Raw genomic sequence first — 25,645 nt, forward strand, 5'->3', positions numbered from 1 at the left:
AGACAAAAAAGGAATCTGTATTGCAAACTTTTTATAACCAGATATGAGCATGAATCAAAATCAAAAAGCCAAATAAACACAACAGTGTTGAGAGCTCTACTGATAAAAGTTTGATACAGCCAGAAGTGCCAATTCATGCATTAATCAGAGCAACATCACATGTATTGTCCTGAGGTCTTCCAATTTTGATAAGAAAATGTCATAGCACTGCAAGGCACCTTAATAATTCAGGGAGACTATGGAGAGAATTAATTCCTCCTTTGTTTTGCACGGCAGACCTCTGCGTTGTATCGTGTGCCATTATGGTGTTTATTTCTAACCATAGACATAATTTGTAGGAAGGGGGAGGGTGGTGGATACACAAAATGAATACTACATCCAAGTATCATTCCAAGAAATCCCAAGAAATATTTTTTTTTTCCCTTCTTCATTGATGTTTTCCATATCATGATCACCATAAGAAAACCATTACACAATATGAACTAAAAAGATAAGAAGATTGTTCACTGAATCAACAATCAAATTTGTGACTTTTTTAACATTCACAAAACCAACAATAATTATACTAGTTGCCAGTATACCCATTTCAGTACTTTTACAAGAATATGAATATGAATTTTTCTTCAGTGTTTGTTTTGAATTTGCTATCTCATATGAAAATTTCTTCAGTCAAAGAGACCAATGTGTGAGTATAAATCATAAATACAACAGAATATTGCTAATGGTAACAGAGGTCACACCAGGCATAATCACCCTTAACTCTAAGCATGCTGTAGCAGTACATCTTATTAAGACAAGAGTAACTATTTTGAGAGCACCTCTACAGTTTGAGAATCATCATTTTGAAAACTACACAGTTAATGACTAAATAGTTCTGTCGAAACACAAGGAAGCCTTACTAGTTCTGTGTGACTTCCCATTACACTGGCACACATAAAACTTTAGAGGTATCACTAGGCAGTGAAACAGTATGTTGCATCAACACTATGCCTAGGACGATGCTGTGAACACTTTTTGCAGAATGAAATGAACTAAAAGGTGAATACAACTTCCTTGAATAAAAGAAGAATACTTCATAAATTATTGTTTCAAGATACCAGCATGCACATTCACAAAGCTCATGTTCTAACTTCTCTGACACTTTGGTTTGTTTTGAGGAGACCATTATGGCAGCAATCTCTCAAAGCAAGGACTCACAATCCATTTTGCTAACAAATAATCACACTGGCCATAAAGTGATGAGCCACAAATAACAGATTGCAGAACGGGTGACTCCAAGTGCATTGTTCCACACAGAGAAAGCAGAGATGAGGAGAAGACCAACAGTGCTTCTCTGCTGTGCTCATGGCTAGATGATGCAGCATGCTTGAGGTAACAATGATGGGCAGGTGAGATGCAGGGGGGGGGGGGAACTATGTTAGCAGCTACACTAACTCTACTCAAAGATGTGCACAACATATACATTCTTAAATGCCCCTTTAGTCCAGATGAGTATATTTCATGCTTGTTGCTTGGTTCCTGCACAGGTTAATTTCCTCCAGGAGGTTTAAAACATGTTCTTCCAAAAGGTTGGGTGACAAGACTGTATCCACAGCTTCTTACTAAAGACTTGGACAATGAGAGAAGACTGTGGGATAGTAGTAAATGCTGCCTCTTCACTTCACAAGACCACCAGCTCTCTTTGTCATCACTCTTTCTTGAGATGATAGTGACAACTGATGAATAATACCTCTTCAACATATATCGTTTATAACAGTTACAATGAACAATATAAAACGAAAAATATATATATATAATATATATACGTATGTACATATACATATATATCCCTGATATAAGTTTCAATATAAACATGGTCACAAAAATATAATGAGAGTTGGTGACAAATGACAGCAATAGGTGACTGCTCCACATGAAATGGAAATCCTCCTGGAAACGTTCAACATGAAATGTTTGTCCCACTGCATCATGCTAACACACTTTGTGCTCTCCTTGCTTTGCTATGTGGAGTCTGTCGCTGGTGATGGCGGAGGTGGGTATGGATTGAAAAAACTCCGCTCAGTTGACGGTGATGGAGGACAGCTATCATAATTGTCACTCATGTACTGGCTGTGAGGTGTAGGAGGTGGTGGGTAAGGGTCCGAGTCATAGTTCACTGCCTCTGGATTCAGAATATTTGAGTGGTTATACTTAAACTTTTTCCGTCGTGACTTTGAAATGTTAGCGTATTTGTGGTGTGGCACCGATGCTGCTGTGGCCATGCAGTAAGGCTCGCTGTCCTCACACACGTCTGTTGAGCAAGGCGTAGGCGGAGGAGGGAAGTATCTTAATTTATGATGTCTGCAGGTTGAAAATTGAAAAGACAGGAAAAATTGTCACAAATCATATCTCAGGGTCAAAACATGTTAATATGCTCACTGTGCTAATACCCTTATTGCAGAAGACTGATGACAAAACGAAACTGAATTTTCAAAAAACGTCAAGAACACATCTCTTCATGCTAATCATGTAGGGAAAAAGTGAAAGAGATACATTTCTGTATACATGCTCAAAGCTTACAATTCATTGAGTGTTCAGAGACGCATGCACATGAGGTACTGCTTTAAAACAATCTTGGGCTCCCATCATGGAAACATACAGTATTCTAAGCTTGCATTTACACAAACACACAACAAAATCGTCAAACTGATTTCCAATGCTACAACCTAAAGGAGTTCAGATTAATTTGTTAAGATTAATAGATGTTTCCTTTGCTTATAGCACATGCTTCTCAGAAGGGTCATGTCTATGCCTGTTTCAAATAATGACCAATTAAGAACGTCACAGAAGTTGACTATAAAAGGCAGAACTTTTAGTACATTATGTATTAACTGCTAATAAACATTTGATACAGACACTACATGTAAACATGGCAATATCTATTACATGATAGTGGCAAAGGTATTTCAAAATAATATTTTGAGGATGACTGGTAGAAGCCTTTAGCACTCACAATCATGAGACAAATTTGCTCTGAAGCATTTCATATGGTCAATGCTGGTGTCAATTGTATCACTGTTGATATAGGCTTGGATACTAGAAGCCTGTGCCATTGAGGGCTCAGTGTCTAGCTTACTTCTGGTCATTTTAAAGACTTACTTGTAAGATCTGCTTGTGCTGGAGGGATTCTGGGCTGCTGCAGCATAGTACAATTCAGCAGTGCCCTGAGAGCGCTCTGTGACTGGGCTGGGTGGTGGATTCAGGGTCTCCTTTGGGTAGTTGCTGGTGCCCATTGAGCTGACCATCTCAGAGCTGCATGACGACGCCCCCGTTGGCAGAATCCTCTCTAAGGGTCCAGCACTGCTGCCACCACTCCCACTCTTTGGTGAGATCTTAGAAGAGCATGAGTTCAGGTTTGTGGTCTTCGGGTGTGGTCGCGTGTTATCTAAAGTAAAGGACACATTCAGAATTCGGGATAAGTAATCAAACTTTCAGGATGCTGCCTATAGCTTCCAATATTCAATTTTGTTATAACTACATGATTATCTTGTCCTTCATGCAGTCGTTCATTCACATAGACATTTATCATTCATACCATCATTACGTCACATCAGAAATTGCTCTTCAACATTATTTCTTTAGTTATCCATTCAGTATATTACTTCATGACAATCATATTACACTTCTATTCATTCATTGAGCCATTCATGACTTATCACAGCACAGCACACATCTTGTTACCATTCCTCCATGCATTCTATCCAAACCAAACACAAAAACTGACAGGAAGGCACCCAGTAGGCTTACTTGAGAGGTACTTGTGGGGCACATGGTCCTTGCCTAGCTGATTCAGCATGAGTACGGTAGAGTAGTTGTTCTGCTCAGCTGGGGTGCTGTAGTCATCCTCACCACGAGCCTGCCCAATGCCCCAGCGCCGGCAGAGGAAAATGGTTCCCACCACCATGACACCAAGTGAGAGAGCAGTGACAAGGGTGCCGACCAGGGCTTTGTTCATCCCGCCATGTGTAATGGGGCTCGCTGGGGGTATGGGGCTCATGGGGACTGTCAGGAGAAAGAGGAGAAAAGAAACCTTGTTGAATGTCTCTATGGGATACACTGGACACTCCCTGCCATCCTTGCACATCACCTACTTTGCTTGTCTCTCATCTGTGCTCCTACTATCTGGGGTAAATCAAACATGGAGCATCTTCAGGAAATCTACACATGGACCCGGGCATCAAAATCACATTTACATAAAGTGGTAGGTTGGGATGTCTTCCACTACGACTCTCATGATGTAACATGATATAGTGGTAATGGGACTTTTAAAGAAAACAAACAAACCAATGTGGGTCCCTCGGATAGGCTGAAAGGGAGTAACTACTTATATCTGATTTGCTCTTGAATGGAAGCTAAGTCAGTGTTCATTAAGAGGTTAAAGTTCAAAGGAAATTGTTCAAGCGGAGGTCCAAGACCTTGTGATTGGCATAGTGCATACTCGGGAAATCTGCTCATTCAAGTATGTTTTAATATCATGAACAGATTTCTCTGGGAGCACTGTAAATCATTTCTTTCCTGCTTTTTTCAATAAATGATGTCAACATTTCTCTCTACCCAAAAGAGAATTTTTTTAAAAATGTCACAAAGGATTAGATTAATCCTCACGTACTCTTAAAACAGGCGTCGGAGACATTGGGGCCTGTCTATATGTCTTTGCTTTGAATAAACATACAAGTGCATAATATTTTTTGTCTATGATTTGGAAGTCATGAAACCATAATCTAACAACATTCAAAAGTGTGGATTAATTGGGACTCAACTTTATAATCAAATGAGTCTCCAAAACCATGAATCTAATAAACTACAACCAAGTTGTAATTTATTATTCCATGCGGAATCGATCAATAATCTATGCCTCAGGATCCTGGATATGCAACTTCGATATACTCACAATACTGAACATATTTCTACAGATCCCAGTAGTATCTAGATAGTTAACACAATTCATCTTTATTTTTTTGTTTCCTTTTGCTTTTTCTTTCCCTTTACATCTTTATATTCATGTATTACATCACCTATATGCATTGAGACTAAAAAATAGCAGGGATTAAATTGATTATGGTAAAAGGTATCCAAATACATAGTACAGTCAGACCTATACTTAGTGAGATGATAAGTCAAGAGGTATACCCTACAGAGTGTAACCATGGACATGTGTAAACAGAGCACACAAGAAGAGCATTACTCATAAACCACAAAATAATCAGTGAAGGCAGACTTGTGAAGTCACTGCTTAAAATGTCCCCTTGATTTCATCAGGCTTGGAGTAAAGATCAGAGTTTCAACTTAAGGATCCTTGGCTCTGTGACTGTTTGGATGATCAAAGCTTATGATATGAAGCACTTATGGCACTGACAACTGAAATGAGTAACTTCACTGCTTCTATGCAGCTACATTCCAAAATCACCCTCCAAAATGTTTTGAACACCAATTTTGAATGCCTGCATTAAGACATGCAGACAGAAGCACTTTGCCTACTCAGACACCTGGGATACCAGTCACAATCAGAACAGAAAGCCATGTTTATATAAACTAATATGAAATACTAAGGAAGTAGGATGATCATGTTCATTGCAACAAGGACATTAGCACACATTCCTTGTACAGTTACATACGTGCATATTGTGTGTCTGCACTAACAACAACAACTGATATATTTGTATGATATGTCTGAACACAAAAACCCGGGAAAAGTCTTTGGTATAAAAACAAAAACAAAATAAACAGTGTGATTCTACACTTCCCTTCAAGCCACTTTACTACTCTGTATCACAGATTTTGTGTGCTAAGAAGAAGACTCGAAGAAGATCAGTATAATGTGCTTACTGCAAGCTGGTTGGCCAATGACTCTTTGTTCTCTCTATCTAAAAACATGGTACAAGATATCATTCCAAAGTCTGTCTGATAATCCAAGAAGCCTAAACATAAAACACTACTATGGTGTCTGTGGTATGAATGGATTGAGAGTGAGTGACTTTCTCCATAACCCCCTAATCCTCCATACCTTCTACTTTCCAGATGGGCAAGACAAGCATGACAGAAGTCTCTCAATCAAGAGAATTACCATGGGCCAGGTCATAGTTTAAACCAATAGCCTTACAACTAGAAATGTTCATTGCACCACAGTACAAATGTATCTCCCTGTGACCACCATAAAATGTATGTATGTCATTTAGGAGACCAAATACTTATGGCATAAACCATCCAACCTAAAAAGAAAGGTAAAAAGTGGGTTCTTATGTGTTGTTTGTTTTGCTTTTCTTTTTGTTCTGTTGTTTGGGAAAGGTAACTGACCTATGGACATCAGGTGGTTTTCTTGCTGACTGTGTACCCATCTAAACTGCATGACTTCTGTGATCCTTGCTTAATCCTATGAAGTTATTGCAACCTACAGTCATTTTTCAAGAAAGTTCATAGACTTTTTGACCTTCAGCCTCTGTAAGCTTTAAGTCATATTCAAACTTGACTTGTGTCTGTACGAGATGAATATGTTATGTGATTTAAGCAATTTTATCTCAAGTTGTCTGAAGCTGATGGGATTATATTGCTTATAATGGAAATTTCATGGACCTTTTGACCTTGGTCCAAGTTCATCCCCAAACAGGTGTCAAAAATTGACTATGGTACACCACCATAATAATGTGAACCAAATGTGCTTGCAAAAATGGCCATGTTTTTTGTCTCTCAAGTCACTGAGGTACACAAGCAAAGCATGGTGTTTCATTTTTCTGATGGTTTCTGAAAACTTCCCTGATTTAGTGGTGTATGGTGACCAGTAATGTTGATGAGGTGATTGAATGATGGGATCATAGTTCAAGCTTCAGCCAGGATGCTAATGATGGTTTGGTTGCAGTCAGAGTGAACAAAGGTGAGATTCTCCACAGCTGACAAATTTCTTGAAGCCACCGACCAAATGAATGCTTTCAGGTGATAGCTCTTCCCAAAGCTTGCTAATTTGCTGTTGTTTGTGATTTTTTTTTCTTTGAAAACATCTAATTTGGCAGCTAAAAAGAAAAGAGAACAATGGAGTAATGTCGCAAATAGCTTTCTCGCACTGGAAAAGCAGCAGTTGCTAGAATTGATGCTTGTGGAAATAATGTGTATGCTCCACTTATAAGAAGTACCTTGACAGGTCCTGGTGACTTCACTATACTGAGTTGTTGGTGTATGTGAAGTACTAGTCAATTGTACATCAGTAGTTTCTAAAAAGGTTCAGAAATAAGACATTGCAATGCTATGAAATCATTGATGGGTTTTCTGTGTTTCTGTTTTTGTCTCATTATGAACTTGTAATAACATCTACTACCTCTTTCCTCATACTTTTTTTTTTCTTGAAGATATCTGGAGAGCTGAATCTGTGATAATTTGTGAATGATATTGCAGTAAAATCTTAAACTACATATTCAGCATTCTTCTTCATTATTTCCCACTGGAAGAAAAACAAACATACAACTCATTTAAAGGGATGGTACAGTATAGGTGGCGATGAGAATTGGGCTTTTAACTTTTTGCGAGATACCAAGAAAGCACTCATGATATAGTACAGAGCATATCATTTTAAGAGGAATTCAAAGTTTATTTGATGAAAATCAAGTTTGGAATGACTGAAACATCCAAGAACAAAGTAAAAAACAGCGATCGTAATAAAGTGTGGGTCCCACACTTTAATAGAATCGCCCCTTTTTTAATATCTCAGCCATTTCAAAACCAATTTTCATCAAATAAACGTTGAATTCCTCATAGAAATACATGCTCTTTCATATTTCATAAGAGGTTTCTCATTATCTCACTAAAAATGTTAAAAACCTGAAATTAGGTCACAAACAAAACTGTACAATCCCTTTAAGGAAAGAGGAAATAAAAAGATTATAAAAATATTGCAGAAAACAAAAGGAATTAACAACAAATTCAAACTTTACAAGTTTAAGCATTGCCATATCAGAAAAGTTTTCAGGGAGCTTCCTGTAGAATCAAGGAGACTTAGCAGCCCTGCAAGTATCCTTAGAATTGAATAAAATGTTTTTCTTAAATTATGTTCATGAGATCCGAGGTAAACAACCCAAATCATATTGCACTGGCATCCCACATGGGGAGAGGCAAATACAAATCTATGTTAGAAAAGACTTCGTAAGGAAAAAAAAAATAACATGGACACATCTAGATTGCTTAAGTTGAAAGATTTGATTCCGCTGGTGTAGTTTTCATTGTCAGTAGCCATGTGTGTAGTCTTCTAATAATGAAGCACTTTGACCTATCTGGGTGACTTCATTGTAAGTGTGTGTCAGTGCAGTACAAGTATTGCTTTTGAATTATCAGTACAGTACTTTTTTGTCCTGCTTTCTCAGTATGAAAAAAGGAAAGTATTCCAGCCAAGTATTACTGATTTCAATTTGGTTTGCTCAAGCTTTCCAGTAATAATGGATTTATCAGTGCATACATATGTACCATAGAAATACCAGTAATCAAAGACAAGGCCTTTACAGACAGGACTGTGATGGCCTAGTAGCCCACTGTGTGTGATTTTCTACTTATAATCACAGGGCATGTATGATGCTGAATGGATGGCTGCATGTTTGATCTTGTGAAATAGCATACAAAGGATAATGTGATCTATGACCTTAGTTTCCTGATTCCATCCATGTGAGGTAAGTCAATAAGAAACCTCCCCCATGACTGTCATAAGGTTACAGTCGAGTTAACTTGTATCAAACATTTAAACACTACGCTTGCTTTTTGTCTGTATGATCTGTCAATCAATCCCATGAGTTTTTACTTAGTTTTACTATGACAAAGAGAAAACAAACTTCAGAGGAAAAGAATCTCAACAGCTGGCTGCTACTCCTCCAGCATCATCATATCCTTTGCAGCATTTTCTGTTTTATACCCTAGTGCTTGCTCTGACAAATTGTTGATTAGTTCTTCACATCTAACATCTTGTTAAAAGCATATCTGTATCACAGAAAGCTGTATAAATTCTTAGAAGTAACACAACTGCAACAGATCAGCAAAAAGCTGAGAAATAATGTATGAACATCAAGGAAGTTACAAACTTCTGACGACCAACCTTACAGGACATCATTTGATAAATGTATACTACCTTGGTCCCCTCATACTGACATCTCATGTACTATATTGAGTTCCGTACATTGTGTTACATAAGTTTACAGTGTAATGAATTTCACAGTCACCACAAGCACCTTCACTATGATTTGATTCAATATAAATCCAGGTTTTTGTGTTTATACTCAACTCAAAAGATAAAATCCAATTTCTTGTGTCATAACTGAGAAACCTATGCAATGACATGGTAGATGAGAAAGTGATATTCATAGTCACAACATCTTGAGTATCTGTCCTTTGGCAATTGCAGTTTTATTGATCTATTATATAATTCTCTTTATCCTACAAGAAGATTTCTCTTTGAAACAAATTCTTAACCCCATGTTACTCTTTTACAAAAATGGAAAAGGGGCAGCGAAAACAAGAATACAAGACAGAATCTTGAGAAGACTGTGAGTCTGTAAATGTGTTAACCCGTTGAGGACGAGTCCCGAGTATACTCGGGCAGGTGTCTATGGGAAATGCATGTTGTAGCAAAATCAAACCGTCCTAAACGGGTTAAGTATGGATGACAGACTGCACTTCATGACAACTACCACATCACATTCCTGTCATCTAACTGGAAGGAAATTCAGAAGCATTTCATTTCTAATCATTGTATTACTGGAGATATTGGTATGACTTCAAATGAAATAGAAATGAATTTGAATGTATGCATTGTTGCTACTGATATGTTTGTGAGTTGAATCATTAGCTGGTAGAGAGAATGTTTTCTTCCTCTTCCTTTCACTACTTACCACATTCCTCCTCATCACTACCATCATGGCAGTCTGGAATCCCATCACAGACAGCATGGAGCTTCACCACACACTGGCCATTGGTGCACTGAAACCAGTGGGGATTAATACACTGTGGACACTGCATCTCATCACTGTCCCCGTACAGGCAATCCACTTTCCCATCGCAGCGCAGTGAGCGGTCAATGCACTGGCCACCTGCACACCGGAACTCATCCACCATGCACGGAACTATAGGTTTCATCACAGTCAGTCCCGAGCGTGAGGAGGTGAAAATGAATAGAGAAATGGACAGAGGGTGGGTGAGACAACACAGACAGAAAGAGAAGTGTAGGAGACAAGTGGTGAGTTTATGTAAAGTGATTCACTTGTCTAATGTTAATGACTCCCTTTCCTGACTTTCAGTAACTTTAACTCCCTTTCTGTGTTACTGTGATCAAACTTCCTTTTTTTTTTCCTGTAGTTATTATAAAAACTATTAAATTTCTAATTTCTCTCATTAATCTCTTCCTCCTCATTACATCTTTATCACTTATATAATTTTCCCTACCCTTTTTCTCAGTTTCTGAATTTAATTATTCTCTGACTTCCACCTTTACGTACACACATACATTGTTACATTGGTATCATACCTTTTCTATAGGGTACCAAGTGCTTTATATGTAAATAGCAGTTCTGTATCAGACATGATTAACTTACAATATACAAACACAGAAGAATAGCAGTGTGAATTATCATATGATATGACTGTAATAAATGCAATTTTAAATGCTTGCAAAACAGTAAGTTGAATGAAGGGGGTAATGAATTCAAAAGTTTAGGGGCAATGTATGAGAAAGAGGGATCCCCAGCACTTTTGTGGGTCTTTGGAATGACTTAGGGAAATTTGCTTACAAGATCTAATACCCCTTTCCCGCTGCCCGTCTCGGTGAACCACCGAGAGGTTCCCCGGTGAATTCACCGGGGAACCTCTCGGTGAAAGTTTCAGTGCCGTCGTTTCACACTGCTCTCGGTGAAACTTTCCCCTAGACGGGTTTTCTGCTCACAACGTGGGTGATCTTATGTACTTGAGTTTGTTGTGCATCTGCGATTTGGTTTTTTCGATCCCATGTTCAGCAAGTTTTCGGAGGAGGGACTCGTACGCGGTGCCAGCGTCAGCCGACGTCCCGCTCAGTTCTTCGTTCACTGCTGCCTCGCTACGTAATTGAAGTAACAATTTCTCTTCGTCTTTGGTCCATGCTCCAGCCATTTGCAAAATTCCCTCAAATTTCAACAGTACAAAACGTCAACGGATTTCTCCTGCACACTGTAAACCCAGCACTTGACGAGAAAAGCACAAAATACGAAAAAAATCAAGCAAGAGGCGGACTGTATCACTATCAGACTTTACTGGAAGAGTTAAGAGCTAGACACTAGAGGAAGACGAAGAAGGAGGAAGCATCAAAGCGATCAAGTACATTGTAAACCTATATCAGCTTTGTATACACGGCGTGCTAATTAAACAATACAATGCACAGCACGATGGAAAACAATGCTGTCGCACTGTGAACGCCACATTGCACACGAAATGACATACTATGTAGTGTCGTGTGTATGTTTACAAACACGAATTACTAGTACCAAAAAAGGAGGTAGCGTTCTCTCATACCTCCTTGCTAGTACCCTGTACGTGTGGATTTGGGAGGTCGAGTGCGCGCTAGCTAGCTGAAAACGTATGCATGACCAGAAACAAGACATGACCTTTGACATAATCTGCATATTTTCCCCGGTGTTTCACCGAGACAACCTTTCACGCTGGGCGCTCTCGGTGAACCACCGGGTGATTTCCCGTTGAACTATCGGTGTTTACCCAGGACGCTTCTCGGGTAAAAATTGCCCAAAATTTCATTGGTGTTTCACCTAGGCTTCCCCTAGGTTTCAACCGAGTGACCTTTCACACTGCGGGGTTCCCCGGGTGCCCCCAGGTGCCCCCGGGGAAGATTTTCTTCAGCGGGAAAGGGGTATTAGGTGGTACATACATGAACAGGTATGGAGCAGTTCATTAATGGAGCCTCTTTATGAATGAGTTCAAAACCGATGGTTAACTATATGTCATATATCTTTGTCTCTATGTATCACTGCTCTAATTTTCACTGATCTTCCCCTAACATCACTTCTTATTTCATATCCTATTCTTTCTTTCATCCTTCAACCACTGAAGGTTTAATCTGTCACTTTTTTCTCCTGCTGCTTACTCCCTCCACCATCTCAAGTGGCTCTACTCACCACAGTCTGTCTCATCACTCATATCATCACACTCGTTGGACTCATCACATCTCCACGTTATGGGAATGCAGGCAACGTTCCCTGAGACACAGGTAAACTCCTTAGGGCTGCAGGTAGGTGGTTCAACACAAGTCCGCTCATCACTATCCAGAACAAGATCAAGTGGGCAGGAGCACCGGCTGGTCCCATCCTCACGGATGATGCAAAGATGGGAGCAACCATTGTTATCAATCAGGCAAGGATGGTCATCTGTTGAGGGAGAAAGAGAAAAATAACAAACTCAAATGAAAATCCACATAGGAAACATCTGTGACTTCATCCTTACAACAATCCATTTCAAAAGATTTACCTCTTGTCTGATTGATATAATGCATATGGCCTCATGCAACACACAATAACTAGGAGGAAATCCCTCATGTCCTTGTTACTTGCGGCTTTCCACAGTGGCAACTCTGTTGTTATGTTAAGATATTTTCTACATTGGTCATTGCACATTGATGTGACAAGAATTAATACTATCATGTCTCCTAACTAAAATACACCATCTTGACAATTTGCATAGAGACACATATCTAGTAGATCATAGGGTTTAAGGTGACCATCTGATATTCCATGGTTGATATTGCTTTCACTAAGAATAGCTGGATATTAAATGAAGAAGGAGTGAACAATTTGTTGTTATGGAAAGTACTATCACTACCAAGCATCTTCATTAAATATTTACCAATGAGGTTGCCATCAACAGCCAGAATGTCGGTCAGACCATTAATGGCACTCCGGATGCGTGAGGGACGCTGGCCGGTCAGTTTGTCTACGCGTTTGATGACCATGGCCTTACGTTCTACCCAGTAGAGGAAGTCACCCATGACTGTTAGTCCCACAGGGTTGGCAAGGTCAACAATCAGCTCTCGGAGGTCCATGCCTGCAGACACAAGAGAAGGCACAAATCAAAATAAGGCTTGCTTTTCAAAGATCAGCATATGAACATCAGCAAGGCAATTATGATCCATGCGTATATCTCATATTTGAACTAGAAAAGTCGCTATGGTGACTGGTATGTCTCCGCGTTAATGCACGGCTCTCCCTATAGGTCTTTAGTACGTCTTGAAAATGTGAGACGACAGCTTCACATAATTGGCAAAAAATTAAAATGACATGTTTGTCAAAAATGTGTGAGTGTGAATTTATCTTGAACTAGGTTTCATTTGGATGGATGGCTGAATTGTTTGAGAGAGAGCAAGTATTCCAGAATTTGAGCATTTTCACTTGACCTTGGACCCTTGCCCTTTGACCCTACAGCCCACAATTCTTCAAATAATCATTAACTGATAATATCCACTTTCATGACAATACTTTGAGCTATTTTCAAAATACGGGAAGTAAATTGTGACATATCAAAACTTTCACTTGACCTGGCCAAAATCTTCCCCTACAGAATCATTGTGCAGTAATGCATGCATATTTCTAGTTTGATTAAGTTTATGCATTGAGTAATCTCCAATGTATGGGTGTATTTCAGCATTAAATAGTAGAATTTTACCTGACCTTTGATGCTTGAACTTTAACCCCATGACACCCGAATTTCCAAGAGAATCATTATCAGGCAGTATATGCATATGTCTTAAGTTTCATGAAGATACCTTGAGCTATTTCCAAGATATGGAGAAAAAGTGAGATTTTGAAAGGGTGAAACTGAATCACACACAGCTGATATATGAAAAGCAACAAATACACAAATATATACTCCCTTCACCAAAGCAGAGAATACCGGCATACAGTGACATAAAACACTCATGGCCTCACAGTACTGGTTTAGCACTGCTATAACAAGACTTCAGAATAGAAGCTTAATCCTGAGCATTAGTTCTCAGTCTCACCTGTGATAGTGGTACTGATGATCTTCCCTTCCAGTTCCTGACTGACCCAGAAGATACGCTCACTGCGATGATCACCGGTCAGAGCCTGTAAACGGCCAAGGCCCTTACTGACGATGACCATGTTGTCAGTGCCGTCGAGAGCAGCACGCTCAATCTTGGGTGCATCGCGGTGATTGGTCCAAAACATCAGCCTGTTGGAGGTGACAGGGGTTTGCAAAAAGACCATACAAATACCTTTGTTGGTGAGAAGCCTTGAAACTTACGATGACACTATTCACGCATACGGAAAAACCTTTGAAAACTGATGTTTACAACTATTTTCTGATACCTATTCGGATTGTTTTTCCATATTTTTAGACAAATTTCCAGTTTCATTTCCACGCCAGGTTTGCGCGATCAATATTCTGTAACATACAATACAGACTTTGGCCTGTGCCAGCTTGCCATTAGCTTTGTGCTGCTTTTGAAACTTGTGATTTGTGAATTATTTCTTACCCTTTCTCAGGCATCAGTGCAAGGAGGCGGGGCTTCTGCAAGCGGTCACTGATGACCACACCCACTTTGGTGCCATCAAGACGTGTGACATTGATTGTGCTCTGGTTGGCACAGGTCCAAAAGAGAAGGCGGCTGTATGGGTCAATGGCCATGTCCATGGGTTCAAAAGAAGATGGTCCCCTTGGGTTGGTGATGAATGGCAATGGCTACAATGGGTGACACAACAATGAGAGTCTGCTATTTAACACATCTCATTCATATTTAGCACTGGTAGTAACCACTTACACATTATATCACTGAAGGTCGTGACACTTTCATCAAAAACTACAACTTGTAGATTTGTATTTGTACTTGTATTTATTTAAGCACAGGGGGGGGGGGGGGGACTTGCTTTCAGCTAAAAAGCTGGTTTTCAGTGAGTCCATACAAGTTAAGTATAACAAATTCACAAAGTAAATACAAAAGTATTAAACATTGGGAAGAGGAATAATACAGTACATATACAAACAAAGTAAATCAAAATTGTGATTAACAAAGAGAGAGAGAGAGAGAGAGAGAAGACACAGCAGTGGTACATAATGCCATATGGTAACTAGAGACAAATATAGGGTCAGTGTTATGTTACGACCATAAAATATAATTAGTTTACAATTTGAGTCTTTACTGAAGTTTCAGTGAGCCTACTTCAGGTTGAGAAACCACACGTAACAAAAGAGCATGACAAAGAGAACGATCACATATCACACTCTGACACAAACATAAAGGAAACCAAATTTGGAGCAAACTCACTGCAACACCGTTGTCATAGGCCCGTTTGATGTCATTGGACGGACGGTCAATCCAGTAGACACGCTTCTCATCAAAGTCATAGGCAATGCGACGAATGTTGCGCACATTGTGGATGGGAAGGACGATATCAGGGTGCTCTGGCATCCAGCGGCTGATGGACGTCCGCACACTGAACAGGAGAAATGACTCTGGGGCTGGAGGTAGCAGAACATCAATGAAGATGATCAAATCTCAATTTACAATGAGAACAAAACTAAACAAACCAAACCAAACTTGTCATGACTAAAACAACAGTGGCACTAATAATGTCCTTATGAATAGCATCATGAAAAGTTTTCTACTTGTGTTTGCCAAGGGGATGATATTCAGAGTACTTACGTGAACATGTTACATTGTCTGAGTTAAGTGTGTAGTGGGTACTACAGCCACACACATAGTCCCAGTCATTGCTTGTTACGTTGGGTCTAGACAAGCAGAGCTGCTCACATCCTCCATTGTTCACTGCACATGGATTCCAGCCTAGGGAGGGATACAAGAGCAATGTATTCATTCACATTGAAGAGCAGAATATGTTCACAACTGTAAACAAAATTTGAACAAACAACTGAATTTACTTCAACAGAATCTCTAAGTCTAATTTGATAATTTCCAAAGAAGTGAAAACTGCCAAATATTTGGTGGTTTTAAGGTGATTAGCAGAGACTCCAACTCTCCTGCTTTTGACAGGAGATCTCCCGCCGAAAGCCCATCTTTGCAAAATCTCCTGTTCTCCCGCTTGAGATTTAATTTGTCCCGCCCTGGCTCTGTGTCTCCCGCTTGAAATGATTTCTTACTTAGTGTCATCGTATGTTGAAAAATAAGACTTAGATGGTACGAGAGAGCATCTAGAACCCTAGAGCTGGACCACGGCCGCAAGGAACTTCGCACTCGTGATGTGCGCTTTGCGCACATCAAGTTGGAGTCTCCCATTTGCTAGGGGTTTCAGGCAGGAGAATCTCCAGATCAGAAGTTGCTTGGGGTTGGAGTCTCTGGATTAGTCACATATTTGTCAAGAGTAGACATACAGGTAAGTATGAATCCACTCAATGTTTTTTTTGTTGGTGCTACCATCATCTATATGACAGATATTTTTCATGATGGCATCTTACCAGATTGTCTCGAGGAATGAAAGACCAAGATGTCCATGACATCAGTCAGTCCCCCTTGGATCCTAGTTCTATTGGCACCACTGGTCTTATTGCAGCGTTCAATGGTCTTAGATGACCAATCGGACCAGTACACAAAGTCTCGGAACTGGGTGACCCCAAACGGGTATGGCAGCTCATCGGAGATCAGCCGTCGATGATCTTGACCTGTGAAGACATTTGATAAATATATGCAGTCCAGTATTTGTACAACAGATCCAGCATCATTAAAATGCAGAAGTAACAAAGCAATGGCTACTAGTGAGAAATAACTAGTCATTCCCTTCCATTAAAGAAAAATAGAGTATGACTAAATTGAATAATACTGCCACTAATTAATCATTTTGAAACACTTCCAATATCAAGGACACTGTGAATCTACAGATGCTATAAAATAGAATAAAAAAAAAAAAATAAAAATAAAAATTTCCAGGAAGACAATATCTTAGATGATTTTACTGACATCAATACTATCATAATATGATTAAGATTTCCACTTTCATTTACTTTATATTAATTCTTAGTTGCTTGGGTTTTTTCATTCTTTTTTTTTTTGGGGGGGGGGGGCTAATATGATGATTTTATTTTACTGTACCACAGCAACTAACACAACTACCTCTTGCAGCTGTATTCAGAGAGTTTGATCTGATTGGCTGTCGCTTGTACATTGTAAAAGATCAAGTTGACAGTCATGTCAGACAAATGACTCACCAATCATATTGGTTGATTCTACTCCTTTGGTGTCAAATGATGCCCAGTACAAACGCCGATCCTCATAGTCAATGGTCAAACCAGTTGCTCTGCCACCCCGGAATATGATCTCTCTGTTTGAGCCGTCCATGTAGGCTCTCTCTATGTATGCATCCCTTTCCCATTCACACCAGTACAGGTACCTACAATGTACATTACAACATGACAAAGATTTAACCAGTGCAGGCACCTACATTGCAACATGATAAAGATTTTTATCTCTAGAGATATGTTAGGAAACATCTCTGGAGAAATATTAGGGAAGCATTCTAATTGTTGGAAGCCAAAGGGTGGTGGGTCAAAGACACCTCCAGTATGTCATATTTCAATCTTTAGTCCACATTTGTATGCAGGTACTTCTCTAAATTTGGCTGTTTCATTTGGAGAAGTCATCAGAACATTTTTTTTATATTGTCGCCCTTTCTCTACCCATGCCACTCACTGTAGTACTATTCTGGATCAAGGGTGTTGTTAATGTTATTGGTATTTCAATTAGAAAGAAAACTGAACACAATCAATATGATATCTCAAACGTACAAGAAGCAGTAATATAGATAATTCACGATGCTAAAAACTGAACGAGAATCCAATTTCAAAGTAACGATATCATTCTTTTTTTATTTGCATATTTTACTATGGTTCTGGTTCTTAACCAAATCATGTAATTTTAACACACTGTTCAACCTTTGCAACCTTATTGACTCCTTCCTAGAAACACAAGATCAATCCTGAATCTTTTGAAATCAACAAGATAACATCACTCTTGACAATGCATCTCTCCTGGTGAAGTCTTCCTTACCCTTCTGTTGGATCAAGTGCCAGGGACCGTGGACTGTGAATATTCTTCCACACAATTACACGACGGGATGAGCCATCCAGACGGGCGACCTCAATACGACCTCGCCGTACATCAGCGAAGTAGATGTTGTGGGCAAGCCAGTCAACTGCAAGGCCTTCTGGCATCTCTAGACCAAACTCAATGACATCCTCACGGTGAGTCCCATTCATAAAGGCTCGACTGATTTTCTGCAAAAAAAACAAGAGAGGTTGACAGAACATCACTATCAATGAAAAATCACCGTGGCAGTCTGTGGGCAGATCTACACTAGAAAATAACACAGCAAACCCAAAATACAAAGATATAGATATATATAGACAAACATACAAATATTTTATTCCCTTTCTCCGTGAAACATGAGCCTACACAACATTCTTACTAAAGATTTCAATATTACCCTATTGAGACAATGAGCTTGCACATAACAGAATCACAATTTAAACAAAAACAAAACAAAAGTTGCATATGACCTGGTCTGAAAATCTGTTTCAGTTTCCTCTGCATAAAGTCATCAGTACCACATCGACAAATAGCCTTGCACATCTTATTAACTCTATCCAGGAAAAATAGGTCTAAGCTAGTGCTTACCCCAACTTTAGAGTCTGACCAGTAGATACGATTATCCAGGATGTCAAAATCCAGTGCAGTTGCCTGCTCAATGCCACTAAGTGGGATCTCCACATCCTTGAAGGTCGTCTCCAAAGAGATGCGTCGGATGTCATCCTTCATGAGGAAGAGGAGGAAGGCTTCTGGCACAATGCATGTGTGTCCATCAGCAAGGAGCTCCAGGCCCATAGGACAGGAGCACACAGGCCCACGGGGGCAGTACAGGCACAGATGGCTGCAGCCACCATTGTTGACACCACATGGATTAGTACCTGTAGGATCAGCAAAAGTCAAATGTCAAAGGTTAACATTTGCAAGATCTGACTCACCCTTGAAAATTGCATCAATGTTGCCCCAATCTATACATATATCGCACATCTTTCTTTGATATATCAAGGACAATACAGTGCCCTGACTGTGCCATATCACCAATGATAATCAAACATCTAGGAACTATCCTGAATACAAAATTATGGGATACATCATTGGCATTCATACCATGTGCAAGTTTAGTATCATTAGGTACAAGATACCATGGAAACTTTCAATAATTTCATTAAATAAATAGGCAATGCATAACACCTGCCTGGAGCCAGGTGTTAAGACTAAAACAATAATGCCTGCAGCATCCTTCAGGGCAGAGGCATGATATATCTATTCTGATGGCACAAATGAGAGATACCAGAAAATCAAATTTGAATGAGTCTGACGTAGTACCAAACAGGGCATTAATCTATCTTCTTCAACAAGTGCAACAAAATATCGTGATATCAGTGTTTGCTTTGCATTGACTGGCAAGAATCATATTGGCATCTTTTTTAGGTAGAAATGTGCGCTTTATACGAGTCTCACTATTATTATTATTATTAAGGAAAAATGATAATCTCACCACATTACTTTGGGACATTGTAAGGTACTCTGTGATTGGCACACATAGACCAAGACAGAACAAATCTGATTTAATACACTTTTTTTTCCATTTTGAGATAGGGTAGTGTTAGTATTACAGTTTAACTTTGAAAAGAAATGCAGGTGGATTCATTGTTCAGGTGGGACATTAGTATTCTTTTTCATTCAAATAAACGAGTAGTATTTCCATATCACTACACCCTGGTTTAAGGCAAGGAGTTAATCTACTCTCATTGGAGAACGGAGTGGGTGGGAAGAAACTGATATCATACCTGGTAGCTGTGTCATGCTGACAGCTTTCAGTCCCATCAGCTCAGACAGACTCTCGATGATTAGCTCCCTGTTCTCACCCGTGTGCTTGTCCACACGCTCTATTGTCCGTTTCTGCCAGTCTGTCCAGTAAATATAATCACCTAGAAGCACAACCCCAAACACACAAAACAAGCAGATGGCATTTGAATACAAACTTGTTCAACTTCACATTCAACTCTACCAGCTTAGGAACTTGTTTTCCAAAATAAAAAAAAAATAAAAAAAATCAAACATGTTGTATCTACTCCAGCAATTGCTCAGAATTTCAATTACTATTACTTAAGAGGTACTACACACAAGAGATATATGTGATCAAGCAGTAATATGGGAATAACAGTTTAAACTTCACAGACACTGTTGTAGACAATGAATAAATTTTAAAAATTCCATCATTTCCTGAGAAAAAGTTGCTAATTCTAGATAAAAGAAGACATTAATTCAAACCACAATATGAACAACATGACATTTCTCTCATGTTCCTCCAACATAAAAAGCACATTTTTGCTACATCAATTATGTGAGGGACCAACTTATGCCACCTGAGACAAATCAGGAATACTTCCAACTCCTGACTTACCAAGCAAACTGAACCCAAATATGTGGGGGATTTCTTGGTCGACGATAACCCTCCGATTAGAGCCATCTGCGTCGATAACCTCAATCCTGTCCTCTGACCCATCTCCCCAGTAGATCTTCTGTTCAGCATAGTCAATGGCTATGCCGTTTGGCCACATGAGGGAGGTGTTCACAAGAACTGTACGGTTTGTGCCATCAAGGTTAGCCCTCTCAATCTTTGACTCAATGCCCCAGTCTGTCCAGTACATATAGCTGTCAAAGTAAAACATTGAGAAGTGTGGATTAATCTGGGTATTTATTCATTCCTCTATAAAAACACATAATTTCATTAAACTGACACAAATGAAATTCTGGAAGGGGAGAGGATGGGGCAGGGGGTCACAAAGAAGAAAAAGTTCCATGCAGAATATTTTGAAGCTTGATACAAGTATGTCTTTTTGGTTACCACATATGAACAAGAATTTGAATTATCAACACTTTCCTGGACGGGCTGCAGGAAGTGCATTCTACGCCATTTGCCGTTTATTGCCGTTTTCTTATGAACGAGGCTCCCATTACAACAGAATTGATGATTGCTGCTCTGTAAAAGTCCTCATTTGATACTACAAAATCACATGCTCAAAAGCACATACAGTTTTGCACAAGTCAATACTCACTATACAATATCAAACATTGAGTTCATCTCATGCAACAGCAGCATATCTGCTACATCTTGAATGATCTGTACAACATGAGTACTGTAGGAGCTTTAGGAACTTGAATGAATTAAATCAGGCCACCACATGAAAGAGCCATCCACAAGAAGAACTGTGAGATCATCTCCTAACTGAGAGGTGGAGGGAAAATGTGGTAGTTCGTGTCATCACTAACACTTACCCTTTAGCTGGATCAACAGCAATGTCTCTTGGTTCATCTAAGACCTCGGCAATCAGCATCTTGCGTGATGTGCCATTCAGCCGGGAGACCTCTATGCGGTCTGTACCCGTGTCAGTCCAGTAAAGATTACGTGCCACCCAGTCAACAGCAATACCATCAGGATGGACGATATCACCCTGGATAACATACTCACTCTCTGTAAAGTTTTTACAAAAAAACATATGTCAACTGACAAGGGATATGACAGCATCTGCACTTTATAGAATACTTTGCCAAACTTTCTTTCCCACTACTATGTTACATGATCCATACTGGCATCATATATTTTCGTTTGAAGTCTCTGGGCAAGAGCTTCTAATACCCCTTCCATAAACTCATCCTCCAATTATCCGCCTAAGAATTATGCGGACATTTCAATAAAAAATGCGTTCACAAACTCTGAAAATTATCCGCATTATTTTTACGAGCGCCCGTCCTGAAAAAGGCGGATAATCATCATGGTGACTGCACACGTCCCTCCTGCGGGAAAGACAGGTGACGTTTTGACCGCACCCCGGCAATTATCCGCATAACTTTGGATTTGCGTTCACAAACTCCAAATCTGGTCCCGATGCTGCTATTATGCGGATAATAGAAGGGTCGAAAAAAAGCGGATAATTCTTCCCCCGCTCCGATTTTACGACCAAATGATGCGGATATTATCCGCATAATTGAGTTTATGAAAGGGGTATAAAACAAAGCCATTTACTTTATTCAAGCTAAATTAGCATCTGTGCATACACACAGGCAAGCATTATGCAAGATGGCTACAAAATTGTATATAACTATTTCTCTATTTACCAAAGCCTTTTTTTCTCACTAGGTTTTCTAGACCCTTTTCATTTGCCTGAAAACATCCTTTGCCATGGATTTCATTGGCCTTTTCCTCACTTGTATTCTTGGTCTCAAATGAACTGTAAAACAGAGGCTAATAAATTGCCTCTTTTCTCACTTGCAGTGTTTTAACCCCATACTATACATTGAGTAGTGGATATTCATGGGACAAGTCTTCAATACAACAGACATGACACGATGCTTTTAACAAACTAAGTGTACCTGACCTAGTCAGGTGAGAAAGGAATGAAAATTCATGAGGACTGCAAAATCTCACACTAATTAACATCAGGGTCTCATTTTCTGTTATTCTTGGCATGCTCAACCTCACCTTTTACTGCTAAGAAATGCAACTGCCAATACTAACCCTTCCAAATTGCAGTACTAGAAAGCCCTGAACAATGGGCAGGTTAGCCAACTTTCCACAACAGCCCATGAGAAGAGAGAAACAGGGATAGGCTTAAGCCGGGAAATGATAAGGCAAAGGTATTTTTCTTTTTCTTCTCAAGGAGAAGTATGCAGCTTAAAAACAACACAGTGAATCACTATTCATGACAGCTGACCTGATCCATCCAACTTTGCTCTGCGTATTGCCTGCACCACATCATCCGTCCAGTAGATGTAACCCTCAACAGGGTCATAGTCAATAGCGATGGCATGTTCGATGTCCTCAAGTGGGAGCTTGATGTCAGTGTAGTCGGGCGTGTCCAGGGATATCCTCCTGATATCCTTACGACGCGCCAGCAGCAGCAGCTCCTGGGGGCCTGGACATAGCAGGGGTAAAATTGAAACAGATATTTGATAATGAGGACACAAGAAGTGATAACAATACAAACTGTGATAACATATATCGTAATGGTCATCTTCATGATGGAAATGATAATGATAGCAATGACAATGTTGATGATATTTTACCTGCATCATCATGGCCATTATTATTATAATCATAATTATTGATGAATCCTCCACAAAGTAATTTCGTCTCTGATGAAGACATTCCTGACGCTTGAAAAAAAAATCAAAATACACATAATGCTATTTCACAAGAGAGTTTGTAAAAAATACAATACGCAAGAATGTCACGATATGATAATGGCAAGTGTAAAATGGGTGGATATAAGTTTGTAACATCTCAGTAATCTATAAATATGCTTGTAAATACTTAATAGACAAAGACAAAAGTCATCTTTATGTCCAATTTTGCTTGATATTGATGCTGCTGAAAATGAGCACAACTCGACTTCAATTAAAACATTTTGAGGAGACTAATATATTGCTGAAAGGTATACCTGCATCTTGTTGCAATATAATCGTTTCATGGCAATAATAGACTAATTTTCATTCAAAAATTTACATGAAGTTGCCAGTCTGAGCATTTGGCTTAAACATCAACTAAGCATTGTATCCCAAGGTGAAAACCATAGTAGCCATAACTACAATAATACTTGATTGAATGCCAATACCATATGGGCAATGGCAATGTTTTAGAAAACAACAAATTATTGAACTAAATTAGGAGCTGAAAAAAGCAAATTAGAAATAAAAGACCATGAGGCCATTCCTCTGGAATTTCAAGGACATTACAATATCACTGAATTTAAACTGTCATTTCAAATTACTTTGTGTTCAACTCATCACATACTGTTTCAGGGTGCATCATACATGTTACAATTCCTAATAAATATACCCCCCCCCCCCCCCCCCCGCATAAGGGATACAGGGGTAACAACACGGACACACAGTGATCTCTTTGATCAAAGAGGTTCATGTACATTGTACTGCACTCTCAAGTTTTTAGATCATTCTTGTTTTGTGAATAATTCGACAAAGCACATTGTATTGTCAAACTATTACTGAAAATCAGTTCTTTTTAGTTAAGATAGGAAATGAAAACTTTAAAAGACAAAGACAGAGGTTTTCCACGCAAATCAAAGAAATGTGGAATGCTCCCACTCATGAGCAAAACACAGAGACGAGCATCAATCTCAAGACTTATTTCCTCTGATTAATCAAAACACATCTGTACTATACTTGCTCATATACGCAGATTTACGTAAATTTTTTTTCCATAATATGTGCACAATTTTTATGTGCATTACTCATCATATGCCTTGCTGTCTTTCATTGCATCTTAGATTACAGAGTACATTCACCATAAACCACCTAGATAGAAAAGAGAGGAACAAAATACATTCAGATCACATCATGCGATACATACAAATTTGAAAGGAAGATTCAATTGTGTCGCTTTCAATTAGCATCAATTCATAACACAGGCAAAGTTACCCAGAAGCTTGTTGTGATTTATGTTATCTCGTTAGGACTTAATGTACGCAGCAGTCACAAACCAACAATGGCTTTAAAATGCATTTTCTCATTTTCATGATATTCTTACCCCTCCTTTCTTCTCAGATGGCTACATGGAGTCCATGATTTTTCTCCCTTTGCTTCATTTTCTCTCTTTGTAAACATGATTGCAAGTATCTTCCATATCACTTTGCCAGGCCCCTTTTTCTCTTTTCTCAAATCCCTTCTTTCCCTTCTTTTAGTGTCGCTTTTCTTTTTCCTACTTTCTGCCCCTTTATTTTTATCTCATTGTTTCAAATTCAGATTAGACTTAGTCTCCTTCTTCTCCTTAATTTGCACATTCACCCCTCCCCCCCCCCCCACACACACACACATTCTTTTTTTATCATGCTCTCCATCTATACTCATCACATGCATCTATGGGTGGCCCACCATATGTTTGCCTAATAACTCCATAAAATCACTTTGCTTTGTAAGTTGTCCATAATGCCAACTGTAATTATTTCAGCCAATACCAAATCAGCATACCAAATATACTCACAGATGTAATAGAAGCATTACATGCTGTTTCTTTCCTTCTTCTTTTTTGTTGTTGTTGTTGTTGTTGTTGTTGTTGTTTTTTGTTTTTGTTTTTTCCAAGTACTGCCTCTAGGATGCTTTGAAACTTGTCTTTCTACAAAAACTGACATGTGACAAGTCTGTTGAATTGCATACAACTGTAAAACCAGAAATTTTTGCATGATTCACACAAGGTTTTGTTCACACAAGGTTTTGTCCACACAATGCATTATTCAAAAGCCAGTACAAGACTATACACCATACAAGTAAGTTGACTTGTACCGATGCTGTAGCATTTACCGGTAGACCTAGCATGTAATCAAATATGATGGCAAGTGCACTTCCAAATTTAATGCAACTGTGTTTAGTAGGCATCACATCAAATACTGGTCTTCTCTGACAATGTCATAATTCATTTAATAAAAGCCCCAAAATATGGAGTACTACAAAGATTTTATATAAATCTACAGGTACTGAGTACGCATAATTTTTTTTCATGGTCAGCAAATCACAAAAGTTTCATACCGCAAAAAA

General features: G+C 39.1%; 1 protein-coding gene across 1 annotated transcript in view; it reads right to left on the reverse strand.

The window, feature by feature from the left end:
• Positions 1-1,271: 1,271 nt before the first annotated feature.
• Positions 1,272-25,645, reverse strand: part of LOC140236171 (low-density lipoprotein receptor-related protein 6-like) — a 77,623-nt gene continuing 53,249 nt past the window's right edge. The window contains exons 6-23 of the mRNA XM_072316138.1: positions 22,810-23,010; positions 21,374-21,569; positions 20,499-20,749; positions 19,882-20,022; positions 18,683-18,972; positions 18,056-18,282; positions 17,218-17,399; positions 16,471-16,674; positions 15,701-15,841; positions 15,323-15,516; positions 14,534-14,739; positions 14,039-14,229; positions 12,886-13,083; positions 12,162-12,410; positions 9,897-10,127; positions 3,787-4,041; positions 3,139-3,424; positions 1,272-2,340 (exon numbers count right to left, since the gene is read on the reverse strand). Of these exons, the coding sequence (XP_072172239.1) occupies positions 2,001-2,340; positions 3,139-3,424; positions 3,787-4,041; positions 9,897-10,127; positions 12,162-12,410; positions 12,886-13,083; positions 14,039-14,229; positions 14,534-14,739; positions 15,323-15,516; positions 15,701-15,841; positions 16,471-16,674; positions 17,218-17,399; positions 18,056-18,282; positions 18,683-18,972; positions 19,882-20,022; positions 20,499-20,749; positions 21,374-21,569; positions 22,810-23,010 (3,983 nt within the window). The 3' untranslated portion in view covers positions 1,272-2,000. The remainder of the gene's footprint in view (positions 2,341-3,138; positions 3,425-3,786; positions 4,042-9,896; positions 10,128-12,161; positions 12,411-12,885; positions 13,084-14,038; positions 14,230-14,533; positions 14,740-15,322; positions 15,517-15,700; positions 15,842-16,470; positions 16,675-17,217; positions 17,400-18,055; positions 18,283-18,682; positions 18,973-19,881; positions 20,023-20,498; positions 20,750-21,373; positions 21,570-22,809; positions 23,011-25,645) is intronic.

This window comes from Diadema setosum, chromosome 12 (genome assembly GCF_964275005.1).
Source record: "Diadema setosum chromosome 12, eeDiaSeto1, whole genome shotgun sequence".
Taxonomy (NCBI): domain Eukaryota; kingdom Metazoa; phylum Echinodermata; class Echinoidea; order Diadematoida; family Diadematidae; genus Diadema; species Diadema setosum.